At 65.1% G+C, this 18,980-nt stretch overlaps 2 protein-coding genes across 2 annotated transcripts; one reads left to right on the forward strand and one right to left on the reverse strand.

Annotated features, from left to right (window-relative positions):
• Nucleotides 1-1,337: 1,337 nt before the first annotated feature.
• On the reverse strand, nt 1,338-10,151 carry IGFBP4 (insulin like growth factor binding protein 4). The gene is made up of 4 exons (XM_054000425.1): nt 9,776-10,151; nt 3,820-3,974; nt 3,570-3,704; nt 1,338-3,281 (listed from the first exon to the last, which is right to left on the reverse strand). The coding sequence occupies exons 1-4, from the start codon at nt 10,146-10,148 to the stop codon at nt 3,153-3,155; spliced, it is 792 nt and encodes a 263-aa protein (XP_053856400.1). The 5' UTR covers nt 10,149-10,151; the 3' UTR covers nt 1,338-3,152.
• Nucleotides 10,152-12,291: 2,140 nt separating this feature from the next.
• LOC128819642 (collagen alpha-1(XVIII) chain-like) lies at nt 12,292-18,913 on the forward strand. Its single transcript, XM_053999881.1, has 23 exons — nt 12,292-12,619; nt 12,841-12,980; nt 13,320-13,388; nt 13,560-13,622; nt 13,711-13,776; nt 14,003-14,218; nt 14,412-14,774; nt 14,924-15,043; nt 15,119-15,172; nt 15,369-15,395; nt 15,666-15,767; nt 15,939-15,983; nt 16,155-16,235; nt 16,341-16,382; nt 16,497-16,524; nt 16,748-16,797; nt 16,882-17,016; nt 17,145-17,207; nt 17,334-17,402; nt 17,581-17,649; nt 17,810-18,004; nt 18,202-18,314; nt 18,459-18,913. The coding sequence occupies exons 1-23, from the start codon at nt 12,292-12,294 to the stop codon at nt 18,667-18,669; spliced, it is 2,649 nt and encodes an 882-aa protein (XP_053855856.1). The 3' UTR covers nt 18,670-18,913.
• Nucleotides 18,914-18,980: the final 67 nt, after the last annotated feature.

An 18,980-nucleotide genomic window follows, 5' to 3' on the forward strand; every position in this document is an offset into this window, starting at 1 on the left:
CAAAACAGATCTTGGGGTCACTGCGGGGGGAGCACGTGGGGCTCTGACAGGAGACAGGAGCAGCTTTGTCCCCCCAGTCCCTCTGCCCCAAGCTCTGCTCAGCCACAACCCAGCACTGCAGGGTGGGCTCGGGAGCTGGTGCCCGAGGGATCCAGGTGCCTCTGCTGTCCCCATCGTGCTGCAGGGACCAGGGGGCTGCAGCTCCCCGAGGTCACAGGCAGCTTGGGCTGTGGGACCCGAGTCCTGAGACCCTGGGGCAGCCCCCAGACCCCCAGAGCTGCACTCTGTTGTTATCGTCCTGCTGGTCAGGATCAGCAGCTGGGAATGGGGACAGACAAAGTCTTCAGCTCCACACGGTGCTCTGGGGGGTCGCGCTGCCCCTCCGAGCCCGGCCGGCCCTGGCAGCTGTCAGCACTGGGCCAGGGCGTGGGGCTGGGCTCTAGGAGCACTGGCCTCGGCCCTGCTCCGGTGGCCCATCCGCCGTGCCAGCAGATTTCTGGGCTGTCTGTATTGGCTGCAGCCGCCTCCGGCCCCGTCCCGGCAGTGTTTGCACAGCGCCAGCACCGGCGGCCGCCTGGCTCCGGTAACCGGAGCATCGGGCTGGCGCCAGCCCCGGAGGGCACTGCCGGCCCTGGGAGCCACCAAACAGGGACTAGGCAAACTCCTGGGCCGTGACCCTGGGCAGCACCGGCTGCAGACACTGGGCCAGAGCCAAGCCGTGACCGGGAAGTGCGCGGCTGTCACAATTCCTGTGCCTGGGCATCTCCCGCCTGCATCCTGACACCCTCCCAAAACACCGGGGCTGGAGATGCCCGGTGCACCCCGGCACCAGCAGGCACCTGCACATTTGCCTCGGGCTGCGGCTCGTCAAGGCCAGCGGCACTGCCTGGCCGTGAGCCCGTGTCCCTGGAGCAGCCGCTGCCTGTCCCTGTCTGTCCCTGAACTTTGAAGCCGGTCCAGGGTCCCCTCCCCAGCCTGGCGCCGTCTCCGGCCCCGCCGCTGCTCCGTGGCGCTGTGTAGGGCTGACGGTGACAATCCTCCCGGTGCCACCGGTGGAGACGCTGAGCCGGGAGCCATGAGGAAGCAAGAAATTATTTGTTCCCCATCCCTGCGCAGTGAAGTTCTTCCAGAGGCTTGTGGGCTCCTGCATTTCCAGGGTTGCTGAACCCCAAACCCAACACAGGACCAGGAGACCAGGTCCTTGGCCAGAGGTGGTGACCAGAGCCTGTCCCCACGCCAGTGGAATCCACAGCCCCCCTCTTTCCTGCTCTGCCTCCCTCCTCTCCCGTAATTTAAAGCCATAAAAGATAAAACACACTCGATAGAAACACATCAAATAACGGGAAATTAAATACAGTAATTACCTTTTTTGAGGATACAAAGGTTCAAGTGTACTGCAAAAGGTCGGTGCTAACAGGAATCTGATGGGACGGGCTTGGCCCGGGAGGGACGGACAGGGACCCCTTGGGCTCCAGGGGACGCGCTGGGGGTGGGGGACACTGGTACATGGTCGTGTGTAAATACAGCCCTAAACTACAGGAGAGACGCTACGAGACGCTGGAGCCCTCGGGGCGGGACACAGAATGTGCCAGGAACCCCCAAACCAGGAAAGGCCCTGCTGGACCCGCCCTGGTGTACTCGGGAGTGGCCGAGGGCACCGGGCTGGCGCTGCCACTGCGCCGTGTCCTGCTGGGGTGCTGCCGCAGGGGACTGGCACTGGGACTGGCCCCGGGAATCCCTTCCTTGGGGCGGTGGCTCTGAGGGGTGGCAGGGGCAGGGACCCCCCTCCCCACCGAGGACCGTCCTGGTAAATTGATTCAGTTTAGAAGTTGTGTGTGAGCAGGGCCACGGGCAGCCAGGGCAGGCAGGGGGTCAGGAGGGCAGAGGGTGTTTCACTAAAACTGAAACGCTTCGTTCCCATCGGGGGGCCTTGGACAGGACAAATCCACGTGGAAAACCAAAACCTACCACTGAGGCCATGGAGCCAGAGGGTGGGTCAGGAGGGGATTGGGGAAGCCCCCTCTGCCTTTGGCACACTTCCCCATGACATTTCTATGTGAAAAATTTCCATTCCAGCTTGAAGAAAAACCAGGTACAAAAACAGTGATAATTTCTCAGCTGAGAACGTTGTACTGGTGAAATCTGCAGATCCCATCATGGAGACATTCCAGAATCCATCCCAGTTTTGTCACATTGGCCAAGAAAATAAGACCAGGAGCCATCACCGCAGTGCCCTGGTCCCTGGGGATGGAGATTTCCAGCCTCGAGGCCACACAGTCACTTATTCAATCTCACCAACATTTTCTAAATACTAAAATATTTGGGGAAGAAAGAAAAAATTCAAACCAAAAGAAGCTCTTCCCCCTGGGATGTGTTTCCTGGGCATTCCTCACCCCTCCACCTTCCCCTCAGTGATGCTTGGTTGGGGATCCTGACCCCCTCACCCCAGGATGGAGGAAGGGGAGTCAGGATGGATGGGAGGCTTTGTCCCTGCACAGGGAGTGGGATGGGGCTGGGCCGTGGGGAGGAGGTCCCGGGCTGCGGGGCTGGAGGGCTGCAGCAGGGAGGGGGAAGGTCTCTTATTGCTCTGAGTGGCCACACTGCCCTTCACACACACACGCTCAGGGTGGGATGCAGGCGGGGGGGGGGGGGGGGTCTGTCCAGGGCCCCCAGTCCTTGCCTGGGCAGCCTCTTGCCACCAGGGAGGGCAGGATGAGGCACTTCTGCTGCTGCCCGTGCAGAGGTCTGGCACGGAGGGCACTGAGCTGCAAATGCGATGCTGCCACCGCCCCCCCCCCCGAGGTGCCAGGTGTCCGAGGCTGCCTGCGAGGCCAGGCTGAAAACCGGGGCTACCACGGGGCAGCAGCAGCAGCAGCAGCAGCATCAAGGGTGCCCCCCACCCTCTCCACCCAGGCAGCCTGACCCCGGTCCCCGGGCAGCATCGTCCGAGCTGTGTCCGTGTGGGATGGATCCAGCACGCCGCGATCCCCGGCGGTGGCTGATAGTGGTCATGGCGGTGCCCGCGGCGCGGAGCGCGGTGCGATCCCCTGGCACCAGGGCGCTGCTCAGCAGTCACGTCCCCTCTCCTTCTCTCCCGGGCAGCCCCGGCGGGGGTCCTGGCCCTGCACGGCGCGGGGCCGCCGCGGTCACGCTCACATGCTGTCGGCCAGCTGGTGACAGTCCAAGTCCCCCTTCAGCTCCAGGAAGCCCGGCAGCTTCACCCCCGTCTTGCGGTCCACACACCAGCACTTGCCCCGCTGCCCGTCCAGCGCCGGGTGACACTGTGGGGATGGCTTCGGTCAAGGACACCCAGCCTGGACCCCATGGCCATTCCCATGGGCTGCCTGGCAACCAGGAGCTCTCTTTGGTGCTTTACCACCCCCATCCCACCTGGGGCTTTTGTAAAGGGCCCCCAGCACCCAAAGGGTGATTCCTACCAAAGCCAGGAGCCAGGCAGGCTCTGCCATGCCTTGTCACTGTCCCCTCCATCCATGTCCCCCTCCCAGTCTCACCCTGGCTCTACAGAAAGCCCCCCCCAGTCCCCCGTGATAGGTCAGAGCCCATCCTACCTGCTTGGGGTGGAAGTTGCCATTGCGGTCGCAGTTGGGGATGGGGATGACGTAGAGGTCCTCGTGCGTCCGGGTCTGCGAGGCCGCCAGCCTCTCCAGCGCCCGGTGCAGCTCGCTCTGGCACGAGCCCTGTGCCTGGGGAAAGCGGGGGCTGAGCTGGTCGCAGGGCTGGCACGTGCTCCTGGCCCGGGGCCCCAGAACACCGACCCTGGAGCACCCACCCTGCCCTCCCCATCCTCCTGGTGCTCACCATGACCCGCGTGTCCTCACGGTGGTGAGGGCTCCCGCTGCTGCGCATCTTGTTGCCGTTGTTGACCCTCTTCGCCTGCTGCTTCTGCAGGCACTTGCGGTCGTGGATGCTGCAGGGGCTGAAGCTGTTGTTGGGGTGGTCGATCTCCTCCTTCTCTGCAGAGACACAGACCAAGGGGGCTCAGTGCCACAGGGCAGCCCTGAAGGTGGCAGAGCCCCCACGGTGCCCCAGTCTCCACAGTGCCACTTTCACCACGAGGAACAACATGTAGTGGTTTCTGGCAGGCTCCACATCACCATCTCTGGTCTCCACAGGTGTCACTCACAGCCCTGGGTCCATCCTACCCCTGCCACTGCACTGGGCTGAGCTCCCTGCAGCACTGGGAAAGACTCCTGGGAGTTTTTCCTACTCATTAGCCACAACTAACAACTTGTTGCCGTGTGTCTGTTACTGTAGGGTCACAAATGCCTGCTGTGAGTGCTGGGCAGTGGCTCCAGTGTGCTGGGTCTGGCTGTGCCCTTGCCAGCCACGTGTCACCAGGCACGAGGTGCTCACCCACAGCACTGGAAGCTGACTCTGGGATAACGAGCTCCAGGACGCCCCTGGTGCCCCCCAAAATCTGCCTTTAGGAGCTGCAGTGGCAGTGGAGGCACCGGGGCGGTGCTGAGCACCCGCCAGGCCCGGGGCGGCACCGGGCGCCACGGCCGGGAGTGGAGCCGTGCTCTGCTGCGGGGAACGGCCCTCGCCAAGACATGAAAGAAGAAATTCCTGGAATAAGAAAGTTAATCTCCCACGGGGCCGATCCCAAAAGGCAGCACTTGGCATCCCCGCCTGCGCCAGGAGAGCAGCCAAGCTGCCGGCCCAGATGTTGGCAGCTGGACAGAGCGTCATGAGACGAGTGCTCAGCGTGACTTTAGTTTTTAAAGAGCTGCCGGTTCCTCTGGTTTGGGGCCCGCGAAGACTCTGTGGAGGGGGGACACCCCAGGAGCCAGGGTTCCTCCTGTGCTCACAGCTGCGTCAGGCACAGCCCAAGCAGTGTTTTGCCCCCCAGTCCACCTGGGCTGTGCAGGGAAATGGCTGAGGTTATCGTGGGGTTGGGCTTAAACGAATCAATATTGCAGCTGGCAGCAGGGAAAACCTTCCCGACCCAGGCAGGGGGTGGTCACTGTCGAGGGTCACACCCAGGGGCTCAGAGTGCAAGGACAGGGGCTGCTGGGTGGCGCCTGGCACTGGCCCTTCCCACAGGTAGGCAGAGGGGTGGGAGCCGCAGCTTCCTGCCCACTGTATCCCCACGGCATCCCGGTCCTGATCTCCCGCCGGCACCTCTTGCCACGGTCCCTGCAGTGCAGGGCTCCTGGCCCAGCTCCTGGGGGCCCGGGTAAAGTCCAGAGCGAAGCCCCAATCAAAACCCCCTCCCTCGTGGGTGTTATTTGCTTTTTGCTTAATCTGTCCATTTTTTTCCAGGAAATAGCTCATGCCCTTGAAATTTGAAACACGAACCCAAAGTCTCCAGGACCCTGCACAGAGCAGTGCCAGCGCCAGCCCCGGCGGCACCAACCATGAGGCTGTGGCGCAATGGGGGCGCTGGCGGCAGAGCCCCGCCGGGTGCTCGGGGCTTCTGGCAAGGATGCTCCTTCCCTCCCCTGCGTCCCTCTGGGGAGACACACAGGAAGAGCTGGGCAGATTTGGCACCGGTGGGGAGCACCACGCCAAAATTCCTGCACCTCCATGCGCTGCTCCCACGCCATGCAAAGGCAGGACCGGGAGGCACCGGCGCTGCCCCTGCAGGGGAAGCCCTCACCGATCGCCGGCACGGCCAAACCCCCCTCCTTCCCCCGCCAGCTGCCTTCAGAGCATCAAATCTCCCGGCTTAAATAAAACCAGATGCCAATAACATTTTCATAAGGTCACATGAAACGCCGGTGCCTCCGGGCAGCGAGGCGGCTCCTGACAGCGCTCGGGACCCGCGGCTCCCGGCTTTCACGGCGGCTCCAGCATCCCTCCCTGCCACGCGGATCCCTGCTGCCCTCGGGCTTACTGTCCCCCTGCTAAGTGACACACAGCAGCTCAGGGAAGCTCTCGTCTCCCTGGAAATCCGACTGGACCAGAAAACTCACCCTCAGCACAAAGACTTGGGAAAAGCAACGCGTGTGGAGCCCGGAGCTGCCACACCCCACACTGCCCTGATGCCACCCAATCTGCCACTTATGCATGGGCACCACCACCCTGGAGGGATGGAGGGTACGGGGGTCCCGATTTGGCCAAGGAAAGCCTCTCTGCTCACTTTGGAAAGGAAGTGGGTGCCAAGGGGATGGGAGGGGGGGCTGACCTCGCTGGACACAGTGGCTGTGCCGGGAGGAGGAGGATTCCTGCCGGCCTGTGGACAGGGGACACAAACGAGTCATTCAGCATCGCCTTCAATTAACGGGAGCTGCAAATGAGGTTGGTCACGTGCCGAATTTGTGATTCACATCGCCGAGCCCGAGGGAGCGGTGAAGGGCTCCGGCTCCACCCCGCGGATCCCGTGGGAGCAGAGCCTGGGGCAGCCAGCAAAGCCCTGGGACCTCTTGTGTGTGCCCATGGGGACAGACAAGTGTCACTGTGAGCTCCAGCCCCGCTCCCCCTTGTGCCACCAGCCCCGGTACCAAGGATCTCATACACCTCAAAGGGCAGAAGGGACATCCACGTGTCTGTGGCCAACATGGCACAAGCCACAGTGAGCCCCAGCACCCTCCGTGTCCCTGTCCAGCGTCCCCAGTGTCACCTGTGGGTGGTCCTGGCAGGACTGTGGCAGTGCTGGCTCTTGGCTTCCTGGGCTCTGGATTTGGCAGGAGCCAGCACTGGGAGGGCTGTGCTCTTTTTGCCAAGTGCTGGCTCTGGCAGAACGTGGGGAGGCAGGGATGGGGGTGGCAGGGGTGCAGGCCCAGGCACCTACTGCCCCTTGGCCTGGGATGGCAGCTGGGAGCCTGGGCCGTCCCCATGCCGGGACACAGTGCCGTGCTCAAACACGGCTGAGCACCTCCCACCTCAGTGCCCAGTGTGGGACCGAGGGAGGGGAGGTCAGGATGCAGCAGAGGGAGTAAGGAGTGCAGATGCAGGTGATTCCCCAGAGGGACCAGAACCTTGCCAGGAGCAGCACCCAGCTGGAGGAACCCAAGCGTGGATGAGCCCCCACCCCAGGGGACAGACAGGACATGGCTGAGCCTTGACTGGCAGAACCCAGCCTGTCCTCCCTGCCTGTGCACTGTCCAGCCATGGCTCAGCCACCACCATTCCTCCCAGTCACTGCACACGGAAAGGAAGCAGGATCTGTCCCAGCTTACAGAGACCACACGGGATGAACACAGCTCCCATAGGTCAGGTTTTCCCAGACATAATCATTTACCCAACACTAAATCACTCATCATGTGTGCAGGGGAGTATGTCCTCACCTCCTCCTGGCTGCCACACACGGGCTCAGCCACCACCACCCACCAGCTGTGACGGAAAGCCAGGGCTGGGACCTTCTGGAGCCGGCCCCTGCGCAGGGCTCTGGCCGAGGAGTGGGATCCCAAAGCCAGCCGTGAGCTGGCAGGGCCAGGAGTGGGTGGCAGGGACAGGGTCCAGCACAAGGTGCCCAGACCCGCTGCCATGGAAGACAGTCTCGAATCAGGCAAGCAGCCACTGCTCCCTCACCTCCTAAGAGTCACGTCCTGTGGGTGCCACAGGTCCCGGGTGAGCTGAGAGCCTCTTGCTGCCTGTGGAGCCGGGAGCCATGCCTAACCGTTCAGAAAGCTCAGCCTCAGCCCAGCCCCCTGATCCCAGCCTCTTCCCTGGAATGCGGAGCCCCCCGGACAGAGCCCCCAGACAAAATGTTTACTGTACGAGCTGCGCGTTAACCGCTTCCCAGCCGCCGGCACCCGCTCGGCCCCGGGGCCACGGGCACAGCCGGGGGCACCTGCTCCGTACGCCCCTGCCCCTGAGCGGGCATTTAATTCCCTTCTGCTGATCCTAAGGGGGCACATCAGAGGCACCGGCCACGCCAGGGTGCCCTCGCTGTGCCAGGCAGGGCTGTGTGGCAGCGGGGGAGCCTGCAGCCCCCAGCCCCACACTCCCACTGTCCCCGGGGTGCAGAACAGGTCAGGGACCCACGGGGGGATGTACCACTGGGACTGCACCGAGCAATTTGCTGCGGGTGTCCTGCCCATATCCTGACGGGCTGTCCAGGACACTGGGGCTCCTAGTGCCCTCTCGCCCGTCCTGCTGCCTGTGACGCTGCTGGCTAGCACAGTGCCCGGCGGGCGACCCGGCTCCCATAGCCACCCACCCATCCCCAGCCAAGCCAAAACACCGCGGGAAGGAAGGGAAAAAATGCAAGTCTGTTTCCTAAAGGCTCTGGGAAAAAATGTTGCATTACACAGGGCACGGCCAAAACCAACAGGGCTTGGCAGCACGGCGCAGCCCCGGGCCAGGGAGCCCAGACAGCTCCTGCAGGATGTGGGATGAGGACAGACAGGCAGGACAGGGGGGCTCCAAGCACTCCCGGCCAGCTCCTGTCCCAGCAGGGGGGTGGCTAAAGGGGCCTATCCACCAACGGCACTCATCACAGCGGGGACACCAGAGGAGCTGCCATGGATCTGACATGCAAGGAGGGAGTGGAACTGGGATCCAGCCCCCGAGGTGGGCAGGGATAAACATTGCTCCAGTCCCTTCTGCCCCTCAGGGAGCTCCAAGTGACCCTTTGTGGGGACCCAGGGTCAGGCCAGACCAGCCTGTAGATTGTTTTGGGATGATACTCCCCAGCTTCAGGGGACATGGTCCTGGTTCACAGCCTGCAGGATGGGAAAGGGGGACCATGAATAGAGTGATCCCCACACTCATTCCCGGGGAGCAGCCTCATTGCCATGGTGTGACCTGCACAGCTCTGGGGTGGGCTCCCACTGCCAGCTCCAGTCTCAGACCCCAGATCCTGCCCGAGCACCAGGGGTGTGGCAGAGGGCCACCATCACCACCTGCAAGGCAGACAGAGCACCCCGGGTGCAGCTCCTCCAGCCTGGCCCTGCCTGCACCCCGCTGCCCTGCCTGGCACGGACAGACACAGCTCCCACACAGTGGGACCTGCCTGGAGGGAAGCAGGTGCCCCGTGGCCTCTTTCCCGTTTCCCCCTGGCACTGCAGCCAGATCTGCCGGCAGCATCCCAGGGGTCACTGTGCAATGGGAGCTTCCCTGGCAGCTGGGATGTGTCCCCAAGGGCTGCAGGTGCTCGCAGGCCACGTTGCAGCCAGGGCACAGCAGGTGAAGGTTCACCTCTCCAGCACATGCGGTGCCAGTGGCTGCGACACTGCTGTGCCCAAAGTGGGTAAGGATGGCACAAATGTGAACCACTTGTACCAGGTCTCCTGCAGCCTATCTCTGCTCCCTCCCTGGAACATGCTCCCTGCATTCCCATCCTGTGCTGTCCCATCCCATCCTGCCTCTTAGAGTCATGGAATTGTTTGGGCTGGAAGGGACCTTAAAGACCACCCAGTTCCACCCTCCTGCCATGGGCAGGGACACATTCCACCAGACGAGGTTGCTCCAAACCTTATCCCACCTGGCCTTGAACACTTCCAGGGATGGGGCATCCAGAAATATTCTGGGCAACCTGTGCCAAAGCCTCACCACTCTCACAGGGAGGAATCTCCTCCTAACATCTAATCTAAATCTTCCCTTTTTAGTTTAAAATCTTTCCCCTTGCCCTGTCACAATCTATCCGTGTAGAAGTCACTATTCATCATTTTTATCAGCTCCCTCTAAGTATGGGAAGGTCCCTGATGAGTCCAATCCTGTGGCCACAGCTCTTGCCGAGGGAGCAGGGAGTGGGTTGGTGCCAACAGGGGTTTATGCCACTGCCCCTGTGAGGGACAAGGACCCCCAGGCACCCACCCAGGGTACCCACCCTGGGCACCCACCCTCTGCCGCCCCTCCGCCGCCTCACCTGGGGGCTGGAGGCTCTCCTGGATGGCCTCGACGTCGGCCAGGTCTGTGCAGATGCCCTGGCCGTGCATGAGGGTGCGGAGGGGCCGGGGCTCGCCGCGGGGGGGGTAGCAGCGCAGCCCCGCACCGCAGCGCGCGGTGTAGACGCCGCAGGCGGTGCCGCGGGGCAGCGCGCAGGTCGCGCAGCACCCGCAGCCCGGCTCCCGCACCAGCTCCGCGCAGCCCTGCGGAGCCTTGCACCGCGCCAGCCGCTCCTCCGAGCACGGCGGGCACTGGATCGCCTCCTCGCCGCTGCCCGGCCGCGCCGCCGCCGCCAGCAGCGCCAGCACCACCGGCAGCACCGGCAGCCCCGGCAGCCCCGGCCCCGGGCGCATGGCGGCCCCGCTCCGGCCCCGCTCCGCGGCGCTCGGCTGGCGGCGGGCGCGGGGCGGCGGCGGCGGCTTTATGCGGCTTTATGCGGCCCCTGGCCACACCTCCCGCCGCCGCCACCGGGGCCACCGGCGGGGCCGCCCCCGTCGCCACCGGGAGCCCACCGGGCGGCGACGCTCCCCCCGGCGGCGGCCACACCGGCACCGGCACCGCCGGTGGCTTCAGCAGCGAGGCCACCGGCGGGGCAGCCCCGGCGCCGGGCAGCGCGGAGAAGCGGCCCGGAGCCCACGGCCCCGCGCCACCGCCCGAATCACCCGCTTCTTCCACCCCTGCTCAGTACCGAGAGGAACCGGGATGAGCGGGGGTCGCACCGTGCGGGGCTGCAGCGCGGGGAATGCGGCCAAGACCCCTGGGGTGGGCTCCGGGAGTGGGGGGCCCCGGCGGGCAGAAAAGTGCTGCTGACATGGGAGCATCCCGAACGGCTCGGTCCCGGTGTGTCCGGGACGGCCCAGGGCGGCCCCGCCGGCTCCCCGAGCCCACCTGCCCCCGGTTCCGCAGCCGCGGCCCCCCGCGCCCCCCGCCCCGCACAGCCCGGGATAGGTTGAAGGCTGCCGGCACCTAGTGGCTACTCGGGAAAAGCGGGAGCGGGCGGAAGCCCCGGCTGCCTCCTGGGACCCGGCCCCGTCAGTCCCCGCAGCACCGGGAGAGGGCGGGAGCCCGGAGACGGCGGGGAGCAACCCCTGTGCCCGCGGGACAGTCCCCGAGCATCCCCCGGGATTAGTGACCCCCGAGCTGCACCCTGGGGCATCGCAGTCAACATCAGCTTTGGGGCAGCTGGAGGGACCTGTCTGCATATGGTGAGGGGGTCGTGGGCACTGCAGTGGGGTCTTGGGCACAGCACGGGTGTCTTGGATATGGCAGGGGGGCTCTGGTGTGGGGGTCAGTGCAGTGGGTGGGACAAGAGGAGCAGAGCTGCCTGTCATGCAGGGCCTGGGCTGGGAACCCTGAATTCATCTCATCGGTGAGTACATCTAGAGCTCAAACTGGCATTTTGAGGCTTGAGTGACAGCACTGGTGGCATTGCCACCAGGGCTCCCAAGACCATCTTCTCTCTCCCGTGCAGGTGAGTTGGGCATCAGCAAGTGCAGGCAAGGCAGGGGCAAACAGGGTCTATGTCCCCCACACCCCCCAGCCCCAGGCCCCACAAGGAATCATCACACTCTGAGCCCCTGCCCTGCCTGGCACTGCTGCACAGCGGCCGTGACTCAGGGCAGAGGCACCAGCCTTGACTCAGTGTCCCAGCAGAGACCAAACCCAAACAGGTGCCCAGTCCCGCTCAGGCCGTGGCACCTTATCAGGCCTTGGCAGCACTGAGTGCCTGCCAGGGAGACTGTTGTGTCTGCGGGCAGAGGCAACGCCCGTGGGGCACGCAGGGGAGGACACTGTTCCCTCACCTCTGCCCAGGCACTGCTCCTCCAGGTCCCTGTCCCAGCACCATCCTGTACAACAGAGTGGGGCTGGGCCGGTGCTCCCCACAGCTGTGCTGCCCCCACCCCAACCAGAGCTCTGAGGCCATGCAGGGGCTCCGTGCTGGTGTTTGGTGCTCAGTGTAGCCCAGGTCCTTGCCTGGGACAGCCTGATGCCCCCAGTCCTTGATGGGGAACTCTTTGGGATTCCTGAGGCTGCGGGGGTCCAAACTGGCTGCTGCTCCTCAGCCACACACCCCAGCAGGGTCTGGAGCTGCCACAGCCCTGGGGAGACATTGCAGGAGGGGGCTGGGGTCAGAGAGGGCTGTAGCCCCCATCTGAGGGTGGCTCTGATGAAACCAGTGAGACCCCAGGCCCTTTGAATGTACTTTGGGACACGGTGCCTGCACAGATGCTGCAGGACTCCAATACCTCCTGCCTCCAGACACCAGCAGCAGGACAGACCTCAGGGAAGATCTGCAGCCAATGCCTTCTGTTCTCAGCCAGCCCCCTCCTCCACTGGATTTACTCCCCATTTCCAGGCAGCTTCTCCTCCCCAGCCCTCCCTCGCATCCATTCTGGCATCTCCTCCTCACCCTGGCTCCCTTCCTGTGGTTCCCCCTCTCCCTGGGCTGGCAGGACAGACGGTGGCCGGGCTGCGTGGGTGCTCAGCCCCCGCCGGATGCGGTCCGTGGGTGCGGGTGCGGGTGCGGGGCGGGCAGGGGGCGTGTCGGGGGCCGCCGATAACAGCGGGCGCCGTGCCGGGGCCGCGGGACCAGACGGCGCAGGCGAGTGGGACGAGCCAAGGACCCCCATCCTGGGCAGCCGGGCCCCGAGCAGCGGAATGGGGTCCAGCAGCCTGCTGCGACTCCTCCGCACCCTCTGCATCGTCTCGATGCTGGCCACGTGCCTGCACCCTGCCACGGCCCAGTGGTTTTCCCTGGGCTCAGAGGACACCACCCCGGACCCAGGCACCAGCCCCATGCCCCCCAGCCTGGATAGGGAGGAAGGTAGGCACGGTGGGATGGGGATATGGCTTTCTCAGCGCCCCAAATTCCTGCACCTCAGCATGGAGGGGGCACGTGGAGGGTGATGTGTGGGGTGCCAGGGTCTAGAGCTGCTGGTGGCACAGCTGTGGCCATGGCAGGCGCTGGGAACTGGGAGTGCTGTGCCACCCTGGTCCCCCTCCAGCCCTGCCACCTCCCATCCCAGCGCTCCTTTGCTCCTGCAGACACAGACGCCAGCGTGGAGCCCGTGGGGAAGGTGCTGCTGAGCAAACCTCCTCTGGCAACAGCCCCTAAACGCCGGGACCAACACTCCAGAGGGGCAGCAAGGGGCTCAGGCCGTGCCCCGCTGCGCACACGAGGCCAGGTGCTTTTTCCCTGGGCAGCGGTCCCCCTCCAGCTCCTCCAGCCCCCCCGAAACTCCCCAGCTGCTGCCACGCTCCTTGCTATGTCCTTCCCCTTATCCGTGCCCTGCTTGCACACAGCCTGGGCACTGAGCCCTGCTCCAACCCCCAGCTCAACTCTCAGCTCCCTCTGCCCCCTTGGAAAGAAATCACGGCAGCTCCCAGTCTCCCCTCACATGGGGCAGACCCACAGCTGCGCTGGGGCTGGGCCCCCATGCCGGGCTGAGGGCAGCCCCGACCGGGGGAGGGTCCTACCTGCCCCCCAGGATCTGCACTGAGTAGTCCCTGTCTGTCCCGAGCAGCACCGACCCACGGCCGCCCCGGAGAGCTTTGAGGGGAGCGCAGTAGAAGAGGAGCTCCTGCAGATCCAGGTGCTGGAGGGGTCCTGGTCCCCGGGGAGGTGTCAGGGACAGCCTGGGACGGACAAAGGGCTCTGGAAGTCACGGGCTATCAGGGCGGGATGGGATATGGGGACGGTGGGAGTGGGGAATGGGGATGGTGCTCAGGGATCTCGCGCTCAGCCCCTCCTCTCCTCCGCACAGACGACGGCGAAGGGGCTGCCCCGGCGGGTCCCGTCGGCCCCGGAGACGGACCCTGCCCTCCAGGTGAGAGGTGGGCGCGGGGCGCCCGTGTCGGGCCCGTCAGTCGGGGCTCCGGCCCCGCGGCTCACGGCTGCTCTCTCCCTCTCTCCAGGTGCACAACATCTCCGGCTGTGTCTGCCCCGTGCGCCCCGGCCCGCCCGGCCCTCCCGGCCCAAAGGTGCGGTGGTCCTCCCGCAGGGACACAGAGGGACACACCGTGCGAAATCCTGATGGTCTTTTGTCTGTGCAAAACCCTTTTTGCTCAGGATTTGGACTCTAATTTTGGGGTCTGGGTTGAGAAGTGACTCAGGCGGCCCCAGGGAGGGAGTGAGCAGGTGCCCGTGGTGGGCTCCAGTGGAGGAAAGTGCCAGAAGGTGGAGCCAGGCTCTGAATTTCCCCGACAGGGAGAGAAAGGTGACCGAGGGTTCCCTGGAGAGAGAGGCCAGCCCGGATTCTTAGGAGAGAGAGGGAAGTCCGGGAGCCCAGGACAGCCAGGTCACCAGGGTCCTCGGGGCCCTCCGGGTCCTCCGGGACCACCGGGGCCCCCGGGACCCCCGGGCGCCTGGGGAGCCCGGGGCCCACCCGTGCCTGCTGCACTTCCCGAGAGATCAGAGAACGAGGTGAGCACCGGAGCAGGAACAAAGGCAGGTGATGCCGGTGCTGGCCGCAGGGTCCGTCCCCGGCGGGACTGGTGGGGACTGGGGGGAGGACTGGGACACGTGGCTGTTCGGGTGGGCAGGGGGACCAGGGGATGCGACATGGCAGCTCATTGACTCTGCTCCCTCTCCTCTCTCCCTGCAACCCGACAAGCAGCTGGGAGTCTCCAGCCCTGCAGGAAACCCAGGACCCCCAGGTCCCCCCGGGCTGCCCGGCATGCCCGGACCCCCCGGCTACCCCGGCCACGATGGCCCCCAGGGGGCTCCTGGGCGGGAGGGAAAGCCAGGACCCCCAGGCCCTCCAGGAGTCGTGGGGCCACCTGGTTTCCCTGGGGTTGAAGGACTTCCAGGGTCTCCAGGCTCAACTGGACCAGATGGACCCCCTGGGGCACCCGGACTCCCAGGGCCTCAGGGTCCCCCCGGCGTGCCTGGGCATGAAGGACCCCCTGGTCCCCCAGGATCTGCATCACTCCCTGGCAAACCAGGGCTCCGAGGGGAGCCAGGATTCCCAGGACCAAAGGTAAGGGGGTCCCTGGGGGAGCAGCCCCATTACCAAGCCCTCAGAGTGCTCCAGGGCTGCCCCGGCACTGCCCCAGTCCTGCCACTGAGGGGCCCGGGGAACACAGGGGCTCAACTCTACACTCACCACCCTGTGCCATCTGCCCTCAGGGTGAGAAGGGTGAGTATGGGCTGCCAGGCATGCCAGGGAGCCCTGGCCGGACCGGAGAGCCGGGGTCCCCGGGCATGCCCGGTCCCATGGGGCCACCAGGACCACCAGGGGACTACAGGGTGAGTAGGAGGTCCCGGGCTGCGGGTCCTGGGTGGGGGGAATCCCAGTGTCACCCACACATCCTCTCTTTTCAGTGTGACTCACGCCACGCTGGACACCATGGACTGGCCGGGCTGCCAGGCACCAAGGTGAGCCAGGCAGTGGCACCGTGGGCAGGAGTCCTGGAGAGGGGGCATGGGCACAGCACCGGCCATGGCACCCTGACCAAACAGCCCCATGGCCGGTGGCACCCTGGCTGTGAGGCACAGCACTGCCTGGCAGGGTTTGGGACGCCTGGGGACCCCCAGAGCTGGGCACTGACAGGATCTCTCACTTCCCTTCCAGGGAGAAAAGGGCGACCCTGGAGAGCCGGTTTGTAGCCCCAGCAGCAGTGTGGGGGGGTTCCATCCCCACACCTGAGCGTGCACCCCCGAGCCCTTTGCGCTGCCTTTGCTCCCCCAGCACCCTTCACCTCCCCCTGGGGCACGGGGCACAGGGTGGGGGAGGAGACACACCACGGCACACGCAGAGGCACACGTGTGCACACCTGTGCCACCCCCCATAAACATCCCCAGCGCACCCCAGACCCACCCCCAGCCTCAGCACAGGCTCTAATCCTGCCTCTCTCTGCGGCTCACCCAGGGGTGCTGCTATGGGGAGCACGGGTGCAAACCAGGGCACCTCCCCTTCCCCAGCACTGGCAGCCAGCCCGGCTCATGGGGGTCCATCAACAGGTACCAGACGGTGAGTGGCCAGGGGAAGGGGTGCCCGGGGACCCCAGCCCAGCCTTGGGGACATGGGTCACCCCACAGGACCCATAGTCCCAGATGGGGTGGAGGAAGGAAAGGGGGAGAATGGAAAATGGAGAGAGGGAGGATGGAGATCAGTCTCAGTCTTCTCCCTCTTCCTTTGCAGGATGGGAAAGAGGAACCAGAGATTTATGGAGCAATCATCCCCCATGTGAGAGTCCCTGCCTGGCCGGGGTCTGCGCTGCCCCAGCCAGGGACATTCAGCCCTGGGAGGGGACAGGAGTGGGAAGCATGGGGGACATCAACTGGGTGTCACAGAGCTGCCCTCCTAAAAGGCAGCACCAAAACAGCCAAGTCCAATCTCCACACTGCTCTACCACAGGGTCTTCGAGGTCCCCCCGGGAACCCCGGTCCCCCCGGGCCCCCCGGCCCCCCTGGCCCACCAGGTCTCCTCTACCTCAACGTAAGGTCCAGCGCTGGTGTGCACATGCCTGTGCCAGAGCACACACGCACGTGTGAGCGTGCACAGCACCAGGGCCTCCCCAAACCTGCCTGTCTTTGGTTGCAGAGGATGCACCCCGTGCAGGCCCAGCCGCCCTGCAAGCAGCCGGTAAGCCACGGCCTCGCTGTCCCCAAGAGTGTCCCCGTCCCCTCCCCGTGCATCAGGAGGGGTGTCCCTCTCCCTGTGCCCAGCAGCAGACACAGGCTCTGTTTGCCCTCACAGGCACCTGCAGACCGCAGCTGGCCATCAGGTGAGGGCGTTTCCCAGGTGTTTTCCAGCCTCCCTGGAGACACCTTTCCTGAAGTGTTGCCTCCCTGCCTTGGGTGCCGGGACCGTGACAGCACGGGTCCCTGGCACCACTGCTGGCTCTCCCACCCACTCCCACCGCATCCCTGTGGGGCCAGTTCCCATGGGAGCATCCAGGCCCTATGCTGGGACGCCTTGTGACCCCCCACCATCTCTGGGCTCTCCAGATGCTGGTGTCCCTCAGACAGAGCCATCGGACTCCCGCGCTGATCTCCGGGTGCGTCCAGGCTGCGGCCCCGGGCAAAGCCCCCCAGCTGCCCCGTTCCCCACAGCAGGACCCTCAGCCTCTGCCTTCCCCCAGCGCCAGACGTGGGTTTTCAAGTCCAAGGAGCTGATGGTGAAGGCGAGCAGTGCTGTGCCCGAGGGGAGCCTGGTCTATGTGCGGGAAGGGAGCAACGCCTTCCTCCGGACCCCCGCTGGCTGGAGCCGCCTCCTGGTACCGTGTGGGGCCCCTGGCAGGGCTGGGGGGGCAGGATCCAGGGCTGTGTTTGGCACTAGGGCAGCAGATACCCAGGAAGGGGAGGATTCCCCCTAACTTGTCCCTCTGCATGTGTCATTGAGCAGCTGGAGGACCCAAAGTCATTCTTGGCTAGTGATGACCCTTCTGCCTCCACCCCACAGTACCAGGTGAGGGCTGCAGGAGCTGCCGGCTCCACTCATGTCCCTGTAAGGGGACAGAGCCCTCCTCTGCATGATGGAGTGGACAGACCTCACAGGACTGTTCTCTCCTTCTTCTCCCACCTCTCCATCCAGGAGGTGAAGAGGGTGCAGCCAAGAGGTCCCAACACGCCATCACTCATGCAGTCTCCAAAAGACTCACTGGTGAGCCCTGCTGAGGGTCTGCTGGGAAGGGATGTGCCATAGCATGGGCTGGATGTCAGCAGGGCAGTGCCAGCTCAGCATGAGCAGAGCCTGGGGTTGTGTTGGTCTGGGGAGGGTGCCCCCCACTCGTGGCACATGGATGGGTGCCCCCAGACTGACCTGAGCTGTGTTTTTGCAGATTCGGAAGGAGGAGGAACAAGGGCTGCCCCAGATTCTGCCAACCACCACAGCCCCACGGATCCCATCTGTAAGGAATGCCTGGCCCCACGGGGTGGGGATGAGCAGCCAGTCGTGGGAGAGGGGGGAGAGGTGCCCAGGGGACCCCCAATCCTGGCCAGCACTGCCAGAGGCTCACGGCCTCTGGGAAGAGGGGAGCAGAGACCTCAACTCCTCCCTGCCACCCCCAGCTCCGCCTGGCTGCCCTCAACGTGCCCCTGTGGGGTGACATGAGCGGGATCCGGGGCGCTGACCTGCAGTGCTACCGGCAGTCACAGGAGGCCGGGCTCTACGGCACCTTCCGGGCCTTCCTGTCAGCCCCCACCCAGCACCTGGTGTCCATCGTCAAGCGGACAGACAGGACCCTCCCCATCGTCAACCTGAAGGCAGGTACCCCCTCCCCAGGGGGCTGGGGGTGGCAAAGCCTCACAGCCCCCGTGAGCTGCACCCGGTCCCGCTGCACCTGGGGCACGCTCAGGGATTTGGGGAGCTGGCAGAACCGAGAGGACGTTATTGCCCACACGTGCTGGGGACAAGGGCATTCCCCTGGCCCCTGGCTCAGCAGCGTGGCTCGTGCCCACAGGGGCAGCTGCTGGCCAAGTCCTGGAGCTCCCTCTTTGGGGGTCAGTCTGGTGCTGCCCTGCGGGGTCCCATCCACTCCTTCAACGGGCGCGACGTCCTGGCAGATCCCCTCTGGTGAGTGTGGACAGGTCCCGAATGGATGTCCCTGTGTGGGAGCTGGAGGGGGGGGGGTCTGTGCTGGCTCCCTCCCTGCAGAAGTGCAGGAGAAAAGAACAGGGGCACCCCAGGGCACCCCTCTCACCCCGTGCCCACCCACAGGCCCCACCGGCTAGCCTGGCACGGCTCCACGCCGCGGGGTGGCCATGCCCGCCGGGGGGATTGCCAGGGCTGGCACAGCTCTGGCACAGCCGAGGGCATGGCCGCTGCCCTGGGCGAGGGCCGGCTGCTGGCTGGCCACCGGCACAACTGCTCCGCACCGCTGGCCGTGCTCTGCATCGAGGTGGCTTTTCCTTACCGGCACATGTGGTGACACGGCAGCAGGAGCTCCGGGCATTCCTCCAGGCCCGTGTGGCTGGGGAATGTCCCTGGGAGCGCCATGAGTGGTGTCGGAGCTGTGCCGGAGCACCGAGGGGACCCCGGGTGTGCAGCCAGGCTGTGCCATGCCCAGCCCCAGCTGTGCCATCCCACAGATGCCTGTGCCACGGGGCAATGCTAGGCTGTGCCTGCAGCCTCCTAGCCCCACTGGAGCCAACACGGTCGCCACCCAGAAATAAAGATACAGAACTGTTGGTTTTTATGACACCATGCTTTGTTCTGGGGGGACATGGCAGCAAGGGGCCG

Source organism: Vidua macroura, chromosome 27 (genome assembly GCF_024509145.1).
Source record: "Vidua macroura isolate BioBank_ID:100142 chromosome 27, ASM2450914v1, whole genome shotgun sequence".
In the NCBI taxonomy this organism is placed as follows: Eukaryota; Metazoa; Chordata; class Aves; order Passeriformes; family Viduidae; genus Vidua; species Vidua macroura.

Excerpts from the sequence above, each read along its gene's own strand:
- IGFBP4 (XM_054000425.1), bottom strand. The coding sequence starts at position 10,148 with ATGCGCCCGGGGCCGGGGCTGCCGGGGCTGCCGGTGCTGCCGGTGGTG. Across the intron at positions 3,705-3,819 it reads GTGAGGACACGCGGGTCATG|GCACAGGGCTCGTGCCAGAG; the intron begins GTGAGCACCAGG and ends CGCTTTCCCCAG. Across the intron at positions 3,282-3,569 it reads GCAACTTCCACCCCAAGCAG|TGTCACCCGGCGCTGGACGG; the intron begins GTAGGATGGGCT and ends CCATCCCCACAG.
- LOC128819642 (XM_053999881.1), top strand. The coding sequence starts at position 12,292 with ATGCGGTCCGTGGGTGCGGGTGCGGGTGCGGGGCGGGCAGGGGGCGTG. Across the intron at positions 13,777-14,002 it reads CCGGCCCTCCCGGCCCAAAG|GGAGAGAAAGGTGACCGAGG; the intron begins GTGCGGTGGTCC and ends TTTCCCCGACAG. Across the intron at positions 16,236-16,340 it reads CAGGTCTCCTCTACCTCAAC|AGGATGCACCCCGTGCAGGC; the intron begins GTAAGGTCCAGC and ends CTTTGGTTGCAG.